Source organism: Mya arenaria, chromosome 16 (genome assembly GCF_026914265.1).
Source record: "Mya arenaria isolate MELC-2E11 chromosome 16, ASM2691426v1".
Classification (NCBI taxonomy): Eukaryota; Metazoa; Mollusca; class Bivalvia; order Myida; family Myidae; genus Mya; species Mya arenaria.
Window position 1 is genome coordinate 7,406,021 of NC_069137.1, and position 23,502 is coordinate 7,429,522.

A 23,502-nucleotide genomic window follows, 5' to 3' on the forward strand; every position below is an offset into this window, starting at 1 on the left:
AAGTCAAGTCAAGTTCACTTTATTACTGAATATTTTAGGCCACTTTATGCGTCAACATGATTAATGCATCTACACAAAAGAGTATACGTATAGTATACTACAATCGAATTTACATGATATAGCAGTATTAATAAAGTATAGCCAAGAAATTCCTAGCAATACAGGTGAAGAGAAAAAACAAAAGCAAATGGAATTATTCTTAATCTAAACATCCATATGTACTTAGGTTTTCGTGTGAAGTACAAGTAGTGAAAAAAAATGACGATTAAATATTTGGAAACAGAGTGTATCTGGTTGATAGGTTTTTTCCGGAGTTACATTGTAAACGCAGTGTTAAGGTTTCCAATGGGACAAAGTGCTAAAAGGTTGTTAGAGATTCTACATGTATCAGCTATTTCTGTTTTCATTTATTTTTTGTTATCATGAGTTTTCCTCTGAAATTCTTCTGCGATATCTCTTTTACATTAATTACATTTCCTTCGGTTCAAGTCAATATTGGAATGTATTCCTGTTTTAACTTGAAACTTATGAATTGATGTTCTGATTTTTGTCATTTGGACCCTTAAAAAAGGGGTTAAGTTTTATAAGGTTAGGTTGAAATCAAAATAAAATTGTAATAGTTCGTCATTAAATCCTTTAGAAGAACTGTTCATTCATGTTTGTATAAATTGATCAATTGATGTCTGTTTTATAAGTTTGTCGATTACTTTTTGGAGAATGCGCACTTGCGTCATTTCATATATATGAACAACCAGTTTCATCCTAAATTGATATGACATGTTTATAACATTTGAATTGGTTTTGATAAAGTCATTTGACTTATTACATACAAAGTTTAGTTTTTCATCATTACCTGTGATTATTGTTTTTGTTCTCAAGAAATTAACCATTTTTGACTTGATTTGAATTTTTAAAGGATACTCGCCTGTTTCGCCATTAAGCAAATATGCCGTGCGTTCAGTTACCGCAAACGGTCGCTAACATTCGCAAACGGTTGCAAACAAGTTGTATTGAACGCACCGGTAGCCGTGTACGTTCGCAAACGGTCGCTACCTACAATCGGGGATCGTATGCGAAGAAAACAAAATGGCTGCCGTGTAAGTAAACATATCGATTTCTGTTATTAAACTTCACAAAATAGTATATAATGCCGTCAAACGTTATTCCGAGTTTGTTTATTTCGTTAAAATGCGACATTTGGGATATTACTCATGTTTTTTCTTTATTGTACTTTTTGATCATGATATTAATTTGTCATTTTTAAAGTGAAGCTATGTTATACTTTTATTGTTTTGAAAGTTAAATTTCAATAATTAGTTTCTTATACCGTCTAGAAATAATGCATCGTAAAATTCAAGATTTTTAAATATACAGTAATGGTATGTTTTTTTAATTTTCATGTTTTCTTAAATGTTGTGATTGTCCGAAAGGTTATTTACATGGACATTTTGTTGTTTATTTCTTTCAGAAAACCTATTTTTGCTGGTGGCTGGATGAAACTAAGGGTTGTGTTAGATGATGGCGCAACAGATGTCATTCAGGTTGATGCTGAGGCATACCGAAGTATAGTTTATGACCAAGGTGAGGATGAACATTGATCTAAATTAAAATCAAAATAGTAATTGATAATGCACCAGTCAATTGTAGCCCCCCCCCACCCCCCAGGTTAGGGGTATAGCCCAGGTAAACTCCTTGCTTTATGGGGACAAACTGAAGGTAAAATCCCCGGCAAATGCCCCTGCACCAGGGACCCTATGTAAGGGCAATTGCCGCTATATTTAACGTGAAGACAAAACCACCGCATTAACCCAGCACTGTGGAGTAACGGGGAAGGTAAAAATTCGGTCCATTTCCCGAGACCTAGGGGATAGAGTGGTTAAAATTGACTGGTGCATAATAATTACTTAATTTATACTGTATGTATTCCACTTGCCTATGTGTATATTGATTATAGTAATATGGTTCTTCAGATAAACTGTAAACAAACCTGTTCTCATGTCTTACTAATAATATCAGTGATAATGTTAAAAATATACCTCATTTTACTTTTCTTTTAATTTTTAATTAGCATGCATAACGTCTTCATTTTATATTCTTTTATAGATCAAGGGACTGCAAAAAAGGTTGTGGACGGTTACAAGGAAGCCTATGGTGAGTGATTTCATGCATAGAATTACTGAACACATTATCAAAATGAAGCATATACAGTATCAAACAACATTGAAATGATTTTTTTGCTAAAATGCCCTATTTTAAACAGATAGCTTTTATACCAAAACCTCAAATTTTCCAGCTGTTGGAAACAAGTTATTAGGACATTACATTAAGTACTATTCTTAAAATGCCAACATTTAACATGGGAATGTGGTATTTTATGTGGCATCAGCTGGAGAACCCGGTTAAAATGAAGTAGGCCATGTTTGTGAGTTGTGACCTCGAATCAAATGATATGTGCTCAGGCCAGGATTCGAACCACTTTGCTTTAGCGAAAATTAGTAGACAAGAATTCCCTTTTAGAAGATTTTATTACCTATATTTAGTTTACTTTTAAGCCAATTAGTTAATTGCTTATCATTCTCAGCATATTTGATTTCAACAGGAAGAGATAAATCCATAGTTTCACTGGAAGTCATTGGTGACGTAACTGACGTTGATGGCAACAATAATGTTATAGATGATGTTGTAGATGAAGGTAATTATCTTGAGTGGTTTTTTTGGCTAATTTGCATGTAAATAATATGTAACAGTAAAATGTGTATACCTATATGTGCTTGATTTCACCTGTACCATTACTTATGGACATTTGGGGTGTTGTTACCTGTGATGTAAAACTAAAAATACAAACATTTTTAAAATATGTATGTGTTATTTACTTATTGTGTTCATCATTTTGTGTACTGTATAAGTAAATAACACCAATATTTGAAGTTGAATAAAGTTGATAGCTTTCAACTCCAGATCTTGGAATTCTTCTTGCATATATATCATAATGCTGTTGTTTTCACATTTTTATGTTGAAATGCATTTCATTGTAAGATATGATATCTTTTAGAAAGCCAAATGGTTGATGAGCTGGGAAGCCATGATCAGCCGATCAACAGCATGAAGTGCACTGGAGGTATTACTTTCTTTTCTTTTTTAAATATTAAGTGTTTTCTTTAGAATTTGTAGAATTGTCATATATTACATTTTAAGAATATGTTTTTGCTTTATTTTCTATATTAAAGACACAACTTGTTTAAAATTATAACATTTTCTACTATCTTGCAACAAGTAAATTTAAATTTGTGTGTTTATTCATTTTTATCACTTACTGTTTAACTTATTGCTTTATCAGTATGACATAAATAGATCCATGTACTTGAAATATGGACTTTCAATAGATTTGTTGTCATAAAAACTGCAGGTCTGATGCAACAGGGTCATCCAAGGTGTCATAAAACAGATGTGGATGTTATTTAATACAAATATATGCATGGAACAAAATGGAGTACATTTTAAAGTGATAGTTTACTTTGCATGATGATTTCATATTTCAGGTCTTACTTGGACACATGAAGCAGTGCTGCTACTGATTGATTTATTCGGCAAAAATAAGGATAAATTTGCATCTTCCTGCTTCAAACAAAAAGACATCTGGCAATGCATTTCTGAAAAAAATGAAAGACAGTGGGCACACTGTTGATGGCGTTCAGTGTAACGAGAAATTTCGTTCCCTGAAGTATAGGTAACAATGTCTACATGTTTTGTATATGTTAAATGTATTTTGCTTTTGTGCATTTATTCATGTATTGCTATGCTTGAGAAAAACCTTCACTTTCACATCAAATACTTATTGTCCGGTGGGTACTTTTTATTTTTTATAAACAAATGCTATATACAATAATGAAACATGCAGTTCTGTTGATTTATAACACAACTTATCAATTATTCAATTACATTATTGTGTATGCTGTAAACATGACACATTTTGTGTACAATAAACATATATTTCTATTCAACTGTGTGTTTTCCTGCACTGTGATTGAGTTCATGGTAATGAATTGATTGAAACTAATATATTTCATTAAAAAAACATTTTAATTCTTTATTTCTATTCTTAATTTTGATTCATTTCAGACATAAGGTGATTACTGACAGTAATGCCAAGAGTGGGCGGGGGAGACGAAGTTGGCAGTTCTATGAGGCCATGGAAGAGGTTATGGCTGGAGACCCTGCTGTTAGGCCCATCAAAGTTGTGGCATCAGCATTGACTGCTCAAGGTGTACTCATGTTTTCAAGCTGTAGTTTATAAATGCCTTTGATACACATGTTAATTCTTTGGTATTCATTTAGTTTTTTTAAATACTTGAAAACATAGGTAAACATGTTACTAATCTCATGATATGGAACTTTTATAATGGTATATCTTTTACCTTACCTGAGTGCAAAGTACTTGCGCTCAGATAATTGTTTTCGGCTTGTGTAAATTGTGTTGTTCTTACGAAATGTCTTTCATTATTTCAGTTATGTTAATTGGACATTAGTTCATAACATTCAGCATACACCTCCTTTGTATTCATTAATACATTTACCCTGAACATGTTTTTTTATGATCAAATAATGTGATGGTATTTTAAGTAACATCCTCCTTGAATTATTATTGCTTTAATGAAAAATTATTTGTTTGTTACATTGAAAGAAGTGTATTAAAACTTTATATGAACATTGTTTCATTCAGAACGGTGTCCCCCAAAAAGGCAGCTATTTACAGCTACACCAATAAGGCCGCAGAATGAAGAACACAATGAACAATCAACTCCCGGTGACCAAACACCTCACACACGAAAACGCCGACGTGTTCAACAGGAGCCACCTGAATGGTTTCAGGCTTTTAGGGCTGAGCAGAATGAAAGGATGGACCGGTTAGAAGCAGCCAACAACTCCCTGATAAAAATTGCACAGGAACGAAATGACATTTTAAAAACCCTTGTAAATCATTTAACGAAGAATAAGTAAAGTAAAATTGATTGTTTGAAGATTATGGAGAGCTATACTGTACTTCTCACCTGGTTATTTTGTGGCAACTACCAACTCTATCATATCTCTTAAACTACATGATGTATTGCATTGAAACCGTATACAATGCTTCCCAACCATCATACAAACTGAAATAAGCAAGTAAGCTAAATCTATCATGCATTTAAGGCATATTATGGCCCTCTGTCTTTTGAATTAGATGATATTGTTATTATATTAGGGAAAGTTTGGATTTTCCCTTATAAGTCTAATACCTTCATTCAATTCTATTCACAAAATCACGTTTTAGGGCAGGCTGGGATACTTATAACTTCTATACCCTTCATTCAATTTATTTGTAAACTTCACACAGTTATTCAAGACCATCCCGCCTTAATACAAGTTATGGCACCTGATTGACTTGGGAACTTATCTTCAAGCTTATTGCAGGTTGAAGTTTGAGGGCCATTTTAACCCTTAATACCAACTATGGCCCTTTTTGTGTTAAAATGTCGAGATCAAGGACAAAGGTAATATCTGTAGAACAATGGTTGGTATTGAATAACTTAAGTAAGGGTCGACATATTGAAAGCCAACTTAGTATACATTAAGAGTTTATCGAGACCTTTCATAAGATTTTGTTTATTGCTTATGACAAGCACATCTATTATTATTGTATTCACATCTCAGTTAGAGTGGCGTAGTCGAGCCCCTTGTCTTACGACAGCTCTTGCATTATAAATGTAATACTTGAAAATGAAAAACAAATATTAACACTTATGAAAAATGTGTTGTAACAATCTTGTCTCATGCTTTATAAATTTTTGTAAATGTTTTCTTTGGAAATGTTCTCTTTTGAAAAACATTGATGAGCCAGTATCATATAAAATAATTCATTCTCTAATTCAACTTTTATATTACATAAACTGAAACCATTCTCAAAATCCTTTATGTTATGACTCTTTAAAGCCACCTCAACTCTTATGTTAAACAATGCTTTTAAAATAATTAATACATTATACAATGCTTTTAAAAAAATTCATTAACTATGTTCAGTATCTGTGCATGAACCAAGTTCATTGATAATGATAATTATTTTGCTCAAATACACCTTATCCTATTGATTTTAATTAATAAGAAGGCTGGCAAATTATTGACATATGCATTTTTTATATTTTCTTAAGATGTTTTGAAGTGAAATGAGTTGATGCTGAGGTTGAGATTAGAGTTCTGTTTGTGTCCTTAGACAAGAACTGTTCTCATGTTTGTGTTAATTGCTGATAGTTAATGTAAAATACTATAGGCAGTTTCTCTTATGTCTGCAGTTGAACTTGCGTCCACCTGTTACATACGTAAATGAGCTCAATGATAATGGCGGAACGATGACTCTTTGGCTATTACCATTATTCTTAAATGTGTTCCAACAATTAAAGACTTCTGGTTTGGTCTGAATGTTAAAAGGTAGCAAATAAGGTTATTTTGCATGATGAATTAATTTCATAAGGTATTAATAAGTAAATGATTGAATGTGAAATAAAACAAAATTATGAAATTGTAACTTTTGTTATTGTTTTTTAATTGTAACCCATCTCGTATTAGAAACAATACGAGGTCCATATACAGGATTTAAAAACAAAAACGAGCGGATAGTTCAGGCATCTACACTTTGGGCATAGCGTCAATATGGTAGAAGGTCATGCTTTTACTGTTGTTAAATACTAAGTTTGTTATAACAAACTTTATGTTTATGTCTTAAAGCTGCACTCTCACAGATTGAATGTTTTGACAACTTCTTTATTTTTTGTCTTGAAACAAGCAAATTTTTGCGTATTTATTTGCAAACCAGTGATAATATACTGCTGACAAAAGATCAGATCGCAGCTTTACATATTTCTGTCCCAAAATTTATGTTTAATGCATTTTTCTTAAACCGTTAGTAACAGTTTAAGCCATATAACATTACACTTGGATTGAAAATATGAAGATCTGCGATCTGATCAATTGTCAGAAGTCTTTTATCACTGGTTAGCAGATATTTACGCCAAAAAATTTCAATTCCAAGACAAAAAATAAAAAAAGTGGGAAAAACAGTAAATCTGTGAGAGTGCAGCTTTAACTTTTGGCTTTTTAGCTTGTTTCTGTAGTTTCATATACATATTGTTACATAATGATGGTAATATGTTGTATATGTAATTTTTCCCGGCCTCATAAGTTGAAACAACTTAAAGTAAAAGTTAAAAAATAAATAAACTAAGCTACTTGAGCCTAATTAGATCTCATAACATTATTGTTAGGTTCATAGAACATAATCAACTCATGCCTTTAAATTGTGTGCATTTGAATTAACATGTACTGACAGCTAAATGTGGCCATCGATCAAGAAGTCAAAAGGTTTCAAAAAGAAGAAACTATCGCTTTCTATCCCTGCTATAACATACATTGACCTTTATTACTACAACTTATTTTTCAATTACATCTGTTAAAGTAATAAGAATCAAACAGAATGCATGGGTTCGAAATGAATATACATTCACAAATTCCATGGAATATGTTGGAAAAAACTCCATAAATCTATTTAAATTAAATAAGATAATGTTTATGTCACATAATCGACAACATGTTAAGCTAGAGATATTACAACAAATTAGCAATGTTCCTGCGCTTTTCCTCTCCAGCTGCATTAAGTGAATCGCTACATCCCTCCTCCTCTACACTTGCAGAATCATATTCTACATCTTCCACGACATCTTCGCCCTCCCTGTCCAAAATGAAGTTATGTAGGACACAGCAAGCCGTTATAACTTCTGGTATTTGTTCAGCCAGAAGCATATCAAGATTTTTCAATCGTCTAAACTTGCTTTTTAAAAGCCCTATCGCACGTTCAACATCAACTCTAGTTGACGAGTGAGCCTTGTTGAACTTCTTCTGTTGAGCATCAAGATGGCCATTGTCTCTATATGGGACTAGCATATACCTGGATAGCGGATATGCTGAGTCCCCAATCAAGTGGTAAGGTGCAGGGAGCTGCTGGCATACATCTAGTAATGGGCAGTTCCTGAAAACTCTTGCATCGTGCACAGAGCCAGGCCAACCGGTGTATGTATCCAGCAGCCGGAGTTTACTGTCGCAAACAACCTGCAATTGAATGCTAGGATAGCCCTTCCTATTTATGAAAGAAGCCCTGTGCTGATATCGTGGACCAAGAACTGGAATGTATGTGCCATCTACAGCTCCAACTATTCCAGGAATCCCACACCTGGCACTGAACCCCTCTGCGACCTGATCCATCTCCCTTCTTGTGGTGGGAAAATTAATAAAATTGCTCTTCTGTTGACAAAGGGCCTTAGAAGAACTCATCACAGTCAGATGGAGAGTGCCTTAAACATAAAGTTCAATAGACAATTAAATAAATATTAATATAACATGTGTTATTTGCAAATATTTTTATTGAATGTAAGAGAGCTATCTTTTGGCAGTGAAAGATGACATTGAAAGTATTACATATACATTGCAAGTTTGTAACAAAATTATGATTGTTAGTTCCATATGGAAATATTATGTACATTAAATAAATAATACCAGTAAATTAAATGAACATTTTAATGATTTTTATTAATGTGACACTCTTCATCAAAATCATTATATACACATGTATAATAAACATCAATTTTGACTAATAAATCTTCAATTAATATTAAAAAATGCTTTCATGCAAAAATTAATTACTCGGATAAATGAGGTTATAACCGTGAACATGTATTTTAAAGCCCTGATATATTGTGTATTCTCATAAGGTAGAAACATCATGTTTTATGCTCATTTCTTTCAAATTAAACTCGGTATTCTTCATAAGAACCATTTTTTTCGACATTATTTCTATCTTTTTGGAAAATTAAAACAGTAATGGGTATTATTAATTATGGGACATTTTATTTGGGAGTAAGAGTGCTTGTTTAAAAATATGTTGTGGAATTGAAATGGACTTAAATTATGTGTCAGTCAGTTGAACATAACATGCCCTGTTAAAGTACAGAAACTGTTTTAATATATACCTTTACTTATGCCAAATCTGTCTGCTACGCTCCGATAACACTCCATATTGCCCAACATCCAAAGTGTTGCCAGCATTCTCGTCTCCAAAGAAATGGATCTTTCCCTGGCCATATCTGGGGCAACAATTTTACACAGCTCCTAAAAGATTGATAAAGTACAGAGAATATACATGTATATTAAACACTTACATGTAGGTCACTAGAAACAGATATATATATATATATGCTTTAATAACATGCACACAATTCTACAACGAAATGTATGTTAATGTTTGATTTCCATTTTGATGCTGGTGCAGTTGGACTTTAGGGAAGAGAGACAAATGGGTTTTGTACAAAATACCATTATTCAAAATATAACATTCTCAGTAATCCCTGTGTTCACCATAATTATAACCCAATGAAGTTAGTGTCTATATGTTATATAGGTATCCAAGCACAGATTGCGAAGCATCTTCATTGATTGAAAAGGTCAAAATTTAGTTTAAAATTATTGAAATTTTTAAACGATTGTGAAACAAGCTATTGCAACTTATATCATTCACTTTCATTGGCACGATGTTACGCGAGAGTGTAGTCTTGTGTTGTGGGGAAAACCGGAGTACCAGGAGAAAACGCACTTGCCCGCCTTGGTGACCACTAACCAAACTCACATGCACCCAGGCCGGGAAATGAACATGGGTCACCTTAGTGAGAAGCGAGTGCACTAACTACTGCGCTAACCGGACAACCGAATCCAAAGTTGCAAATATGTGACATTTGTAAGCGATTTGGAATACCAGTTCTCTACTGTTTTGATCACATCCAGTGACATACTGGCATATTGAAAACATATGGACAAATGTTTTAAAAATAAAAGTCTCTACATTTTAACTAATTTTTTACCTCAAAAGTTGACCGATGCATTCGAAAGTGGGACTGAAATTCCACATCAGAATACATTGACACTACGTCTGGAACATATCCTTCAACTCGAACCGGAGCAGGATTGCTACACGTCAGCATCAAGGAAGTATCTGTGGTTAAGAGAACTTTAATTACACCTGAGGACAAAAGATATTCTTCAGGGGGCTTATCTTTGGAGGAATCAAATTCAGCAAAATAGATATTGTATATATAGATACAACACTACAGTATAGCGTTAAGTACTATAAAATGTATTATTAAAATAATGTCAAATTTAACTGTATAATAATCTTACATTTACTAACAATCAATTGCATTTATTTTGAATCTTTAAGTAATATGTATCAGGCGATATAACTTTTATCGGTAAAATAATGTTTACAAAAATATGGGTGGGGTATACTTTTTTATACTAAAACATGAAAATACGCATAAAACATACGTACACACGTAACATAACTATAAACTTACTTGAAAATCGGACATTGACTGTGTTGAGACTGTAATATTCCTTTCTACATGCTCAAGTATACTATCGTCAGTAATTTCGTCGATTAGGATGCTAAGGACGCTGTCTGAGTCCGCCATATTGAAATCGTTAGCGGCGAACAAGGCAGTCAATACACTAGTTAGCGACGCGAGCTGTTATCGGCTCACGTTTGCGGTAACTGAACGCACGGATGGTGTACTTTGCCTGGTTTTGGTCATTCTGCGAAGAAAAGAGAGGTGCATTTATTGATCACACTAAAGATTTCATGCCCAAAGATTTCAGAGGCATAGCAAAGTATTAGTAATAGAGTGTTATTAAATAACTGTAATTTCAGGTCAACTGGTATTCAAGATTTTGTATTAATCTGTATGTTAGATGTAGCGCCTTATATGCGTGTTCTATTTGGTGTTTCTTAGCATGGATAAAACTTCCTGAGCTACTCAATACCCCTAGGAATTTATAATTATTTTAAGTATATACTCATTATACTAAATTTCATCTTCTAAATAAAATGTGTTCTTTGTTTATTTTCGCCAAGTATAACAACTTTCAATTTGTCAATATTTACCTTTAGATGCATCCCATTGCAATATGCATTGAAATTATTTAGCGTTGATTGTAGCTCATTTTCATATTCTGCTAACAGTGCTGTGTAATCAGCGTAAAGTAATATTATTATTTGAAAGAAGACGTACATGTTTGTATATTGTATGTTACTTTGTGAGAGGTTTTCACCTTGCCAGATGCCCTTGCTATACTAAAAAGACATGGATAATTTATTATTGTCACCGGAGATAGGATTTGATATTTTGGTATAAACATCTAAGTATATGAAAAGTTATTTTTTATCCGTCAGAAAGAAATTCCTGCTATGCCGTTATGTAGTAATTTTCTCAAAAGTTTCGTTCTTGAAATGTTTTCAAAAGCAGCAGCAAAGTCAACGTAAAAGCATTTGAGTCTTTTTGTTTGACCTTGAGAAGTTAATTTATTTGGGTAAAACGAAAATATGGTCACTTGTTGAATATTTTCATCGAAAGCCGGCTTGGTTTTCACTTAATAAATGGTTCTCGTTGATAGTCAATCTACTACTAAGAACCGAAGTGAATTATTTGCCAAGGTGGCTCAAAACAGTAATTGGTCTTGAGTTTTTACAATCATCTTTGCTCCTTTTGTTTTTGAAAATAGATTTAATGATTCCTAATGACCACATTTTAGGAATTATCTTGTTGTTTTTTTTCCATTGTAAAGATTTTGGATACATTTTAATATTTCACATTGTAAAAATGGGGCATTGATGGGTACACTCGTTTTAGATTGCTGGTGTTAATTTCCGAGTTCATTTATTTAAAGTAAATAGTATATAAATGTCAACTGATTTAGACAAACCAAATTATTTTCATTGTGTTATTATTTTACAACCAAGGAATTAGATTTCTTGTATGTTTTGTCGATACATGTGGAAAACTTTATTTATTTTTTATTATTTTTTGATGTAGTCTACACCATATTGCAAAACTCCTCTACTTAATGTATACAATTATGTGTTGATACCTTTGTTTGCATTAGTTCATAGCATTTCAAGTAATACAACTGTTATAACATATTGTCGTTGTTCTGTAACACTTAAATTGCTAATGCTTTGTCAGTATTATTTGCTTTCAAAAAACAATGCATTTGTGGTTAATATTTAAAAAAAACAGTGAAACGCTTAAATACTTTACACCGGGTCACATTATATGACCGTTTTGTTAATAAAACCTGGCCACAACACACGACTGTTTTGTTTAATTACTCCGGGCCAAGATACATGATTGTTTTGTTTAATCACACTGGCAGCAATAAAGTATTGATTTGTTAAATTACACGTGACTTTAAAAATGACACGGTTTTGTCTAATTACAACGAACCACATTCAAATATTGGTTTTTAAATTACACCGGACCACAATACACTATTGTGTCATCTTCTGTTAAAGGTTGAATTTAAATTGATGTAATACCTGAAACGGTTTAGAGATTTTGGTAAACACTGGCTAAATATCGTATGATATTACAAAGAGTTTATAAACTACTTGATTGTGCAACGTCAGTGTTGTTCAAGGGCGTGATTCTACTCACTTATTGCAGGGCGTAGCTACATACAAGTACTACATACACAAAGTTTAATCTAGAGGAACTGTCTTCAGCTTCGGAAATGTGTAAATCAGCAAGCCTTTGAAACTCGAAAATTTTGTATAAAGCGGTGACGAGTGTCAGAGCATGTGCTTTTCTCTGTAAAAAATAACAAATAATACCTACCTGTTTCACCTGCGAGGATAATGAACGGAATTCCATGACAAATGCCATTGACCGCAATGCATGCATTGTTGCATGTAATACAAGGAAGAATTTAAAACAAAACATGTATCGGCTCTTTTTAATTCAGGCAATAAGTAAATACTAAGTATACTGAGGATATATCCAGTAACAGTCATAAGATAAATACTAAACACTTTACTTTTAAATAACTTTACTCTGTTTGAAATTCTTGCGTGAAACCATGTTACGTCACAGTTTGTAATATTTTCGTGACGTCATTTCCTGTCTAAGACAAAAAGTATATAAAAAAATTAAGGCTTATTTTCATTAAATAGAAAGTAGCATGTTTGCCACATACATTTAGATCGAAAAATATATTCTCTAAAAAAATCATCAAAACAAAATGAGAGATTTGCTAGAATATTATCATTTTCTATTAATTGAGTTGTTAATGAACATTCGTACCGATTATTTCTCCGACCAATATAAAATGAGAATTTTCATAATATACATTTAAAATTATTATTTCTCTGACCAAACTAAATTGAGCAATTTCATTATAAACATGTTTTAACATAAAGATACGTGATGGTTCTGTTGAACCGAAAACAATCTAGGGCATGTGTTAAAATGGATACCTTATATATGTGAAACAATAAAACATCAGGCCTTGTGGTGAAGTAGTATAGAACAACATTAGAACATTGAAACTCTGCCAGTTTGAGTCCGATATGGGAATCTTGAGTTTATATTAAGAACGATGAAATCTGATTGTATTCAATAATAATCAGCATTCTTCATGCGACTTATAAACAAAATTATATATGCAAATTGTTCAACTACATATATGATTGATTATACTATTTTAAACTGAGATGAGACAAGTGCATGGTTTTGCTTGTTGGCTTGTTACTGTACTTATTTTGGCATTCATAAACAAAAAAACAACAACACTTTAGCATATGCTAGGTTCAACGCTTAGAAGTTGTAATCCGCTATATGCATTTTAGAGATCTTTCTGATTTATTTTAGACTGACATTGGACTAAATGAAGATAAGAGAAGTGAATATGGGCGTAATCGACAGTCCCGAGAAACAACAATGGCTACGGCACCTAAAGGCCGTGTTCATTTCGATGAAAGCTTTTTTGCATGCTGTAAAGTCCGAGGCAGTTAAATTATATACAAATATAATTTCGCTTAAGAGAATATGTCAGTGACCACAAGAGCACGGAAGAATTTCCGACATGGCAAGGATTTTTGTCGTTTTATGACGTATTTCGTGTCCTCGGGCAATGACGAGATATGACAAAAAGACCAGCTGTGAACATATCGACTATAACGAAATTGCAGCCTTCATGTATAACTACAGACGTTTTCCAGGCCACAGTGGAGTCATTATCGGATCGTGTATGAAATTGTAGGCTTCTGGTTAATATTCTGTTTTGTTTTTTTTATATTGTGGACTTCGTTTGTGTCTTGGTTGTCTTTTAGCAACTTAACAACGCTAGGTGAGATATTCAATCCATTAGAACCAAAAAAAAAATCACTTCTAAGATAAAAATAAATAAAATCTTGATAAAAAACAGTGGCGTGCTTACCAAAGCAAATCACTTGCAGACTGTACTAATTTGTACATGTTTATGTTTACAAAACGGCATATATATTGTATATGATAGTGCTAGGCTTTGAATTTATTGCTGCAATCTGCCAAATGTTCTTTCACGTGTTTTTAGCTTTCTCTCTTCTGCCAATTGCAATTTCCTTGAACTGTTTTAAAGTCAAAACTTTACATGATCTTGCCACAACGATCTTTCTTCTGATTCACAACTTCATGCATGCTGCTTTATATCGTACATGGATAACCCTGATTTAATAGGCCTCTCCATCAACTTGCGGCAGTACATATTTGGTTAATACCCCTTTAATGTAAGAATTATTTGCAATAATCTGTAAATTATTATTTTTATTCATTCCTACAAAACTAAAATATCGATATTTTCGTCACAGCACTGTATACTCCCCATGTTGTTCTCACGCTTGGTAAGACTTTCTTTGCAATCAGAATCTCCACGATCTTCAAGCGTTTCAATACAAATGATGTTAACGTACCAATCTAATAAGAATGTGCGCCGGAAGTTTACAAAACAGGTTATACGTGTATATTTGATTCTTAATTTAAACCAAAAGTAATACTTTATCTTCATGTGGCACGATTTGTTGTTTATACAATTTGTATAAATTGGTTGCGTTATTAATGCAAATAATTAAACACAAAATGTATGAAAACCACTCACAGTTCGCTAATAAAAACATATCAATCACTATTTTCTACCTTCTACAATACTAATTACCAAAATAATTTCGTACATTGACATAAACATAACATTATTAGATACGACCCTCTCCCATGATATTATACCTCTGTCGATATGTAAATGATATTTTATATTTACAATTGATAAGTACTTAATCATTAATTATTTATTTTCGGATTCGCGAAAGGAGCTGTTTAAACTATATGATAATTCTGCAAGCACAGTGTGTATTTGTCTCAACACTGAGTAGGTACCTGAAAAGTTGTATGAAGAGCCTAAACTTACTCCTAAGAAAAATGACAAACCCAAAGCGAAACGTAGCGACAGCGAAGTCCTTGATTGAGAGAATTTTAATTGTTTAAAGTTCATAAATTAAAACAAAACATATATTGTCCCCAAGGAATAAATGAGAATGCAACATACAATTTCATACTCCCCAGCAAGCTCTTGAACTGGCTACACGAGCAAAAGTTTGTATTCATGTGTTTGACAGTTATACTTACATTGAAATATGACTAAAACATGAAGAAATAAATGTATTTGTTTGACACATTTGCACTTTAAATACTTTGGGTTAGAAAGTTTAATTTGATTGATTGCTGGCATACTGTTTTCTGGTCAAAAGTTGTTGTTTTTTATAGGGAATCCGTGTATTGGTGTGTTTGTTAAGCGGATTACACATGATTGAGGATGGCGTGTACTCTCATGAGAAATTAAGACGTAGTATACGTACAGTACAAATACAGTTGTGAATGTGGCCATAACGTTTAATTACTGAACGTACGTGCCTTTAAACATAATGATTTGTTTGAATTCGGGGTGTCCTTATTATTTCATATATTTCGCTAAAAAAAACTTGCCAGAATTACACAGGATGTCCTCATAACAAATGTGAAGTTTGTAGTGTATCCACTCAAAATATAATTTATAAACTGAAAGACTCTAACACATAATTAGCTGACATGGGTTTTACATTATATAGTTCATTGTTGTGTATAAACGTTGAGGTTATATAATCCAAGAAACCATAATGATTTTCACAGAAGTCCTCGTAATAAATGCTCTTGTTTTTATCAATTCTATAACTCGTGATAATAATTATATAAATAAGCTTATTGGTTTTGCAAATATAGCACATTGTAATTTATAATTAACGTTGAATTCATATCATTAAAGTAAACCTGACTGATAGAAAATGTTATATTACTGTTGCGGCCTGGGAGTGAATGACCGATTGCATAATGGAATAAATGAATGGTTAAGTCGTGTGGTTGAGTCGTGTGGCATTAGCACTGTAAAGCGATAACAACAGCTGGAAAAATGTGAAACAAAAGCTGTACATCATACCGAAGTTATTGCCATTGAATTACAAGAGCAATAAAGATGTAGCTAAATTGATGTATACCTTTACAATAATGTCACAAATTTGTTTTTGTTGATAACTGAGTATATGTTTGTTTTGTTTTTGTTTTGGGTATTTTTCAAATTTTCAGTCGGTATGGACATAACATATGTTTTATATGTTATCGTTGCTTTATGTTTATGTATATCACTACGAAAGTTTTTTTGTCAATTCGTATTATGTATAATAATAATAAAATTCATTTTACATATAAATTATGCTTTTAATTTGTTATTTTTGTCATTTGCCTTTCACCAGAAGAAGAAACCAATGTTAGAAATTGTCTTTCATGAACTCGCGAAGACTAAAATTTTAGCACTTTTTGAACTAAAGTAGAATATCCAAAACGAAGTACAAGAAGATTAATGCATTATCAACCCAGTTAAAAGTGTAGTAATAGAATACAGGTTAATTATATAATTCGTTAAAGTATAAAGCCGTTTATTGATATACAAACAGTGTGTGTGTTTGCGTGCTGTCTGCGTGCTGCCTGCATGCGTAAGAGCATGCGTGAGTGCGTGCGTGCTTGAGTGCGTGCCTGTTGTAAACAGTATAAATTACATGCAATTTATACGTAATTTACACGTACACTTCCAATCAAATCAAACAAAGTCCAAATGGGTTGGGCTACAAATTATTACAACATTAGTTTCAACCCTTCCGAGGCGTCAATATAGCGGCAACGTCGTTAAAATCTATGAATAAACGTAACTAGATAAATGAGAAAATGTTATTTACTATAGAAAAAAAAGAAAAACAGAAAAATATACAATGTAATAACATACCATTTATATAGTGCTTGAGGGTGATATCAAAAGAAACGTTTCGTTAATTGTATGTATTTTAAATCTTCAATAAAAAGCACACTGTTTTCATCGACTGTGTTATCTTCTATCTAAAATAATAATTTACTTAAAGGATGAAACATTCGAGTATTTCTAAAAAATAACACGCGTTCTTCGCCGTATCTACTACATTTAAAGATGCACTCTTACTCCCAAATACGATTTACCGAAATTTAAACAATTGTTTTAATTTACCAAAAAACGGATATGTCGAAAACAATTATTCTTATGAAGGATACTGAGTTTAATTTGAAAGAAAGGTACAGAACATACGGTATTTCTACCTTATGACACGATGGAAGATTACAGTACTTACTTAAAACTTTTAGCATTTACCAATCATTTAATATTTTTTGCGATTTTATAGCTATCAAATGCACGGTCACAATCGTGTTATCAGTAATTAAGATTTTCCATAAATGCATTATTTAGTAATAAGTCAAAGGTTTATCACTCAAAGTTTATGCTTGTTAAGCATGTGTATGTATTAATTTTGAATAAGATTGTCACTTTAAAGAAGTAATGTTCTGCATCTTCTGAACCTTGTCCACAGTCACAAATAGGATTATCACGAATAAAGTTTATGTGGAGATGTGCATTAAGGTTGCTGCAAGATTTTTTGATTCTTGTATGGTGGAGATTTGAAAGTCTGTCCCCGACAAGATATTATTTAAGAACCATTGAGCCTTTGCATGTATATTATAAAGATGCCTTAAATTCATTAATCGTGTTACTGTTACGAAGGTGAACATCAAGCCGGTTTCACGAAGCAATGGAAGATGGGATTGTTGATTTCGAGTAAATACTTAAACGTCTAGGTATAGTTACATAATTATGTCTGTTTCGAAGCGGATAATTGGTTGTTTGTTCAAGTGTGGTGTGTGTGTGTGTGTGTGTGTGTGCGTGTGCGTGTGTGTGTGTGTGTGTGTGTGTGTGTGATCGACTTTCGGATTTAAATAATAATTAATAATGCAATGGGTGGGGCCAAAATTTAAGAACATTATTAGATACGGCCCTCCGGTAATGTTATGGTTGGAATCAAGATATGTGTTGCATATGTAAAATACTGCTTCAAGATATAGGAATTGGACAATTTTACACTAATGAAAAAGTGCACATGTCTTGAAATAGGTTAATAAATAGAATAATAGTCGTGATTTGAAGTTAAGAAAACAAAGGATCTATAATCGAGGCTAATGTAACAAAATAGTATAAAGCACACGCACGCACGCACGCACACACGCACACACACACACACAGGCGCGCGCGCACGTATACACGCATACACATTCTCGCAAACAAACGCACATTGGCATACCACACACACATACACACACACACACACACATACACACACACACACACACACACAGGCGCGCGCGCGCACGTATACACGCATACACATACTTACACACACAGAATACAGTTTACAGTTGTTTTGAAAGTGCCAACATAATATTACGATAAAAAGGACACTTAGAGATAAAGATTTTTATTTTTCATAGTTATTACCGAATGTAGACCTAGAAAGTTATTTAAAATCAGAATGGATATTGTTGCATCTGTTTCTAATCCCATTATGTGTCATTTTTAAATTAGTACTAATAAGTCTGCCCTAAATAAGTAGACTAGAATGAATTAATGCAAAATAAGTATAATGCCTTGTGTTGTTTATTATAGCGGAAACACGCTTTCTGTTGACCGTTCAAACGCGGTAACCCAATTTAACCTTTTGCATTAACTTGCAGAAGTATGTGTGGCAGATTTATGCCATTTTAACGGATGCCAAAACAATAAAAACAGCGGTCTGAATGACAGCAAATAGTCGAACAAACACGATAAATATCTTTGCTGTATCACGGCGGTAATGTGTGATACATATACAGGCTCATTATTGTTTTAAAATTGATTTTTCCAGACATTCCGATGGCACGATTTAAATGAGTGTATGATCAAACAGCCATCCGAAGACCACGGACTAATATTTTTATAATTGATGTATCAATAAAGGAAGGGTTTGAAAAGCAAGCAACACTGGATAAACAGCATTATTAAAATAAAAAAAATAAATTGTAAAAGTACGACTAAGTGTCTTGGAATTTGAAAAAAATATACCCTGTTTATATTTGTTTATACGTAATGAACTGTTGTTATAATACAAATATTATTATTATTATCATTATTATTATTATTATTATTATTATTATTATTATTATTTTTATTATTATTATTATTATTATTATTATTATTATTATTATTATTATTATTATTATTATTATTATTATTATATTATTTTGATTATTATATTATATTTTTATAACTAGATTTTTTATTAATATTATTATTATTATTATTATTATTATTATTATTATTAATATTATTATTATTATTATTATTATTATTATTATTATTATTATTATTATTATTATTATTATTTATTTTATTATTTATTTTATTATTTATTTTATGATTATGACTATGATTTTTTTATTATTATTGTTATTATTATTATTACTTTTATTATTATTATTATTATTATTATTATTATTATTATTATTATTATTTATTTTATTTATTTTATTTATTTTATTTATTTTATTATTTTTTATAATTATTATTATTATTATTACTATCATTATTATTATAATCATCATCATCATCATCATCATCATCATCATTATTATTATTATTATTATTATTATTATTATTATTATTATTATTATTATTATTATTATTTTTATTTTAATAATTAGTATTATTTATCTTTTTTATTATTATTATTATTATTATTATTATTATTATTATTATTATTATTATTATTATTATTATTATTATTATTACAACCTACTATGACTATTTCTAATACTAATATTAATACTTCTTCAAGATACATGTCATAATTATACCAAAACATTATTCCACAGAATGAGCGGGAAGGTCTTTTCTCTCTCCTGAAGTACGTATACTTGGAACGTATCCGCATGTCAGAGGAACAGTTTAGACGACTATCGCAGTCTTTCATAAAAGCGGGAGGTACGTCATTGGTGTTGCGGGAATGTTCCATAGAACCGGAAGATGATGTACCGCAGGATCAGAATGATAGCGAGCAGCAGGAAGTATCATCTGAGTGTACAACAAACATTGAGCTTTTGTGTCTCGCCATCACAGTAGAGGGGTTTATTCGTCTGATTGATTACGTGACCAGATGCGGTAAATCCGTGAAATGTGACTTGGACATGATCACCCTGGAATCAAACCCTGCTGTTGAACAACCAGGCTTTCCGACGGTGGTTCCACATCCCATCTCAGCTGATTATACCACGGTGTTGGAACTATCATGTATTAGGATGTCAACAGAACAAATTTGTCAAATCGTCGGTAGGATGAATCAACTCAACCATTCAGTAACATTAACATTGTTTTGTTGTACCGAAATATCAGACGAATACAATCCGCTGAGGAACCAGATGGTACCTCCACCAAGCCCGTCACAGGACTGTACCAAACATATTAAGATCGAAGACACGGACATATCGGAAACATTGTGTTTGTATGTTGCTTCCAGTGCAATTTATTATGGATACACGTGTGAGATTTCATATTGTGATATACTGCCCAGTGAAGTGCCGCATTCAGACAACCTTTACTTTCCTCAGATGGCTTTCAACCACTCACCTGCTCATACAGCAAAACTCAGACTTGATACCGTATCAATACCACAGGCCATAGTTGAGCGCCTCGCTCGTCAAGCGGCAGTATCTGGACATTTGGTTGAGTGTGTGTTAGACAAGTGTAGTGTATGGCCTCCTCCGGATGTCTGGCCATTGAAGGAGAAGATGGAGGAATACCCTTCCATTTATTTCGAGACATTCAAGTTTGAACCAAACAACAACGACGGCGACATATACAAATCTGTGTGGCCCAAAAGTTATAAGGCGGACCAAACATGGGACATCCGTTTTAAAGTAAACGCAAAGAAGTAAGTGAGTTTACGCTATATATGTTTTAATTATGTACGAAATAGCGATTCTATTCTTTATTTAAGCACGTAAGACGGTAACGATTGTGATTGCAATAGCCACTCAAAGCCTACACTGTCGAAACTCAGTGGCTCGATATTCGCGGGATCGGCCCAAATACTTCGAGCCTCGAGTCTATCGAGCCATGCGGGATTTCTTACTGAATGTGTATTTTTCTTTGGTACGTTAAAGAACGTATTTTACCTTTGCTGTTATTTGATACATTATGTACACAAGAGAAGAGTATTTATTGCAAATAGTTATCGAACAGTTTGCAACATGATGCGTTTGATACTATGAAAATATCGTTTTTTTTAGATTAAACATTAAACACATCTATGCGTAAACAATAAACACCCAATATTTATAGCTTAGGTTGTACCGGGTCCTTTTCTAGATTGCTCAGTATTTGACATTTGTATGAATTCTAATATTTGGAGAAACATTCAGCACATTATTTTATGTGAATGACGCCTATCAAAATGCATTGAGATTTACAGATGTTATGACAAAATTTTGACGTTTGTACACGAGCCAATTAAAAGCAAAAATTAGAATTATAGCATGTTTGCTCAAACTGTTAAACCACTTATGTTAGATACTAATTATGATTTCGATCAAGTAATTCTAATCGATTATGGCATTGTGCTAAATGAAGCCAAGGAAACACGTTAAAGTGGGAAATTCTTACAGGAACCCGCGAAAATGACATCGAGCAACAAAACACAGTGTGAAATTAATACTAGGGACTGCGAAAATGACATCGAGCGTGGAAAAATATCGCCACTCACGATATCGAGCCATCCGATCAAATTTTATATGAATATATAGCAGAAAAATGGTCCTTTTTAAACTAATTCGAGCCACGAGTATATCGAGCCATGAAATATCGAGGCAATGAGTATATCGAGCCATGCAATATAGAGCCAACGAGTATATAAAGCCATGCAATATCGAGCCAACGAGTATATCGAGCCATGCAATATCGAGCCAACGAGTATATCGAGCCATGCAATATAGAGCCAACGAGTATATCGAGCCATGCAATATAGAGCCAAATAGTATATCGAGCCATGCAATATAGAGCCAACGAGTATATCAAGCCATGCAATATCGAGCCAACGAGTATATCGAGCCATGCAATATCGAGCCAACGAGTATATCGAGCCATGCAATATCGAGCCAACGAGTATATCGAGCCATGCAATATAGAGCCAACGAGTATATCGAACTATGCAATATAGAGCCAACGAGTATATCGAGCCATGCAATATCGAGCCAACGAGTATATCGAGCCATGCAATATCGAGCCAACGAGTATATCAAGCCATGAAATATCGAGCCAACGAGTATATCAAGCCATGCAATATCGAGCCAACGAGTATATCGAGCTATGTAATATCGAGCCAACGAGTATATCAAGCCATGAAATATCTTGTAATATCGAGCCAACGAGTATATCGAGCCATGCAATATCGAGCCAACGAGTATATCAAGCCATGAAATATCGAGCCAACGAGTATATCAAGCCATTAAATATCGAGCCAACGAGTATATCGAGCTATGAAATATCGAGCCAACGAGTATATCAAGCCATGAAATATCGAGCCAACGAGTATATCAAGCCATGAAATATCGAGCCAACGAGTATATCAAGCCATGCAATATCGAACCAACGAGTATATCAAGCCATGAAATATCGAGCCAACGAGTATATCAAGCCATGCAATATCGAGCCAACGAGTATATCGAGCCATGCAATATCGAGCCAACGAGTATATCGAGCCATGAAATATCGAGGCAATGAGTATATCGAGGCATGAAATATCGAGGCAATGAGTATATCGAGCCATGCAATATAGAGCCAACGAGTATATCGAGCCATGCAATATCGAGCCAACGAGTATATCGAGCCATGAAATATCGAGGCAATGAGTATATCGAGCCATGCAATATCGAGCCATGCAATATCGAGCCATGCAATATCGAGCCAACGAGTATATCGAGCCATGCAATATCGAGCCAACGAGTATATCGAGTCATGCAATATCGAGCCAACAAGTTTAGTCTGTACGGAGTTTGTAATTTTAAAATTAAACTTTGGCAGGTATATTTTAAAATATTAATGCAAAACCTATTAAACGGTGTGAAATACATTAGCGTATTGAGTATCTTT

At 32.9% G+C, this 23,502-nt stretch overlaps 2 protein-coding genes and 1 pseudogene across 2 annotated transcripts in view; 2 read left to right on the forward strand and 1 right to left on the reverse strand.

Moving 5' to 3' along the window:
- Positions 1 to 23,502, forward strand: part of LOC128222101 (uncharacterized) — a 56,198-nt gene that overhangs the window by 27,835 nt on the left and 4,861 nt on the right. The window contains exon 3 of the mRNA XM_052930947.1: positions 20,232 to 21,286. Within this exon, the coding sequence (XP_052786907.1) occupies positions 20,232 to 21,286 (1,055 nt within the window). The remainder of the gene's footprint in view (positions 1 to 20,231; positions 21,287 to 23,502) is intronic.
- Positions 149 to 6,503, forward strand: LOC128222102 (uncharacterized; annotated as a pseudogene).
- Positions 7,629 to 10,028, reverse strand: LOC128222105 (putative nuclease HARBI1). The gene is made up of 3 exons (XM_052930954.1): positions 9,936 to 10,028; positions 9,051 to 9,189; positions 7,629 to 8,375 (listed from the first exon to the last, which is right to left on the reverse strand). The coding sequence occupies exons 1-3, from the start codon at positions 9,990 to 9,992 to the stop codon at positions 7,633 to 7,635; spliced, it is 939 nt and encodes a 312-aa protein (XP_052786914.1). The 5' UTR covers positions 9,993 to 10,028; the 3' UTR covers positions 7,629 to 7,632.

What these genes read in the sequence shown, in the direction of transcription:
- LOC128222105 (XM_052930954.1), bottom strand. Translation starts at nt 9,992, where the DNA reads ATGTATTCTGATGTGGAATTTCAGTCCCACTTTCGAATGCATCGGTCA. An exon ending in TGCATCGGTCAACTTTTGAG is followed by an intron (nt 9,190 to 9,935) that starts GTAAAAAATTAG and finishes TCAATCTTTTAG; the next exon opens with GAGCTGTGTAAAATTGTTGC. An exon ending in CAGATTTGGCATAAGTAAAG is followed by an intron (nt 8,376 to 9,050) that starts GTATATATTAAA and finishes TTTATGTTTAAG; the next exon opens with GCACTCTCCATCTGACTGTG.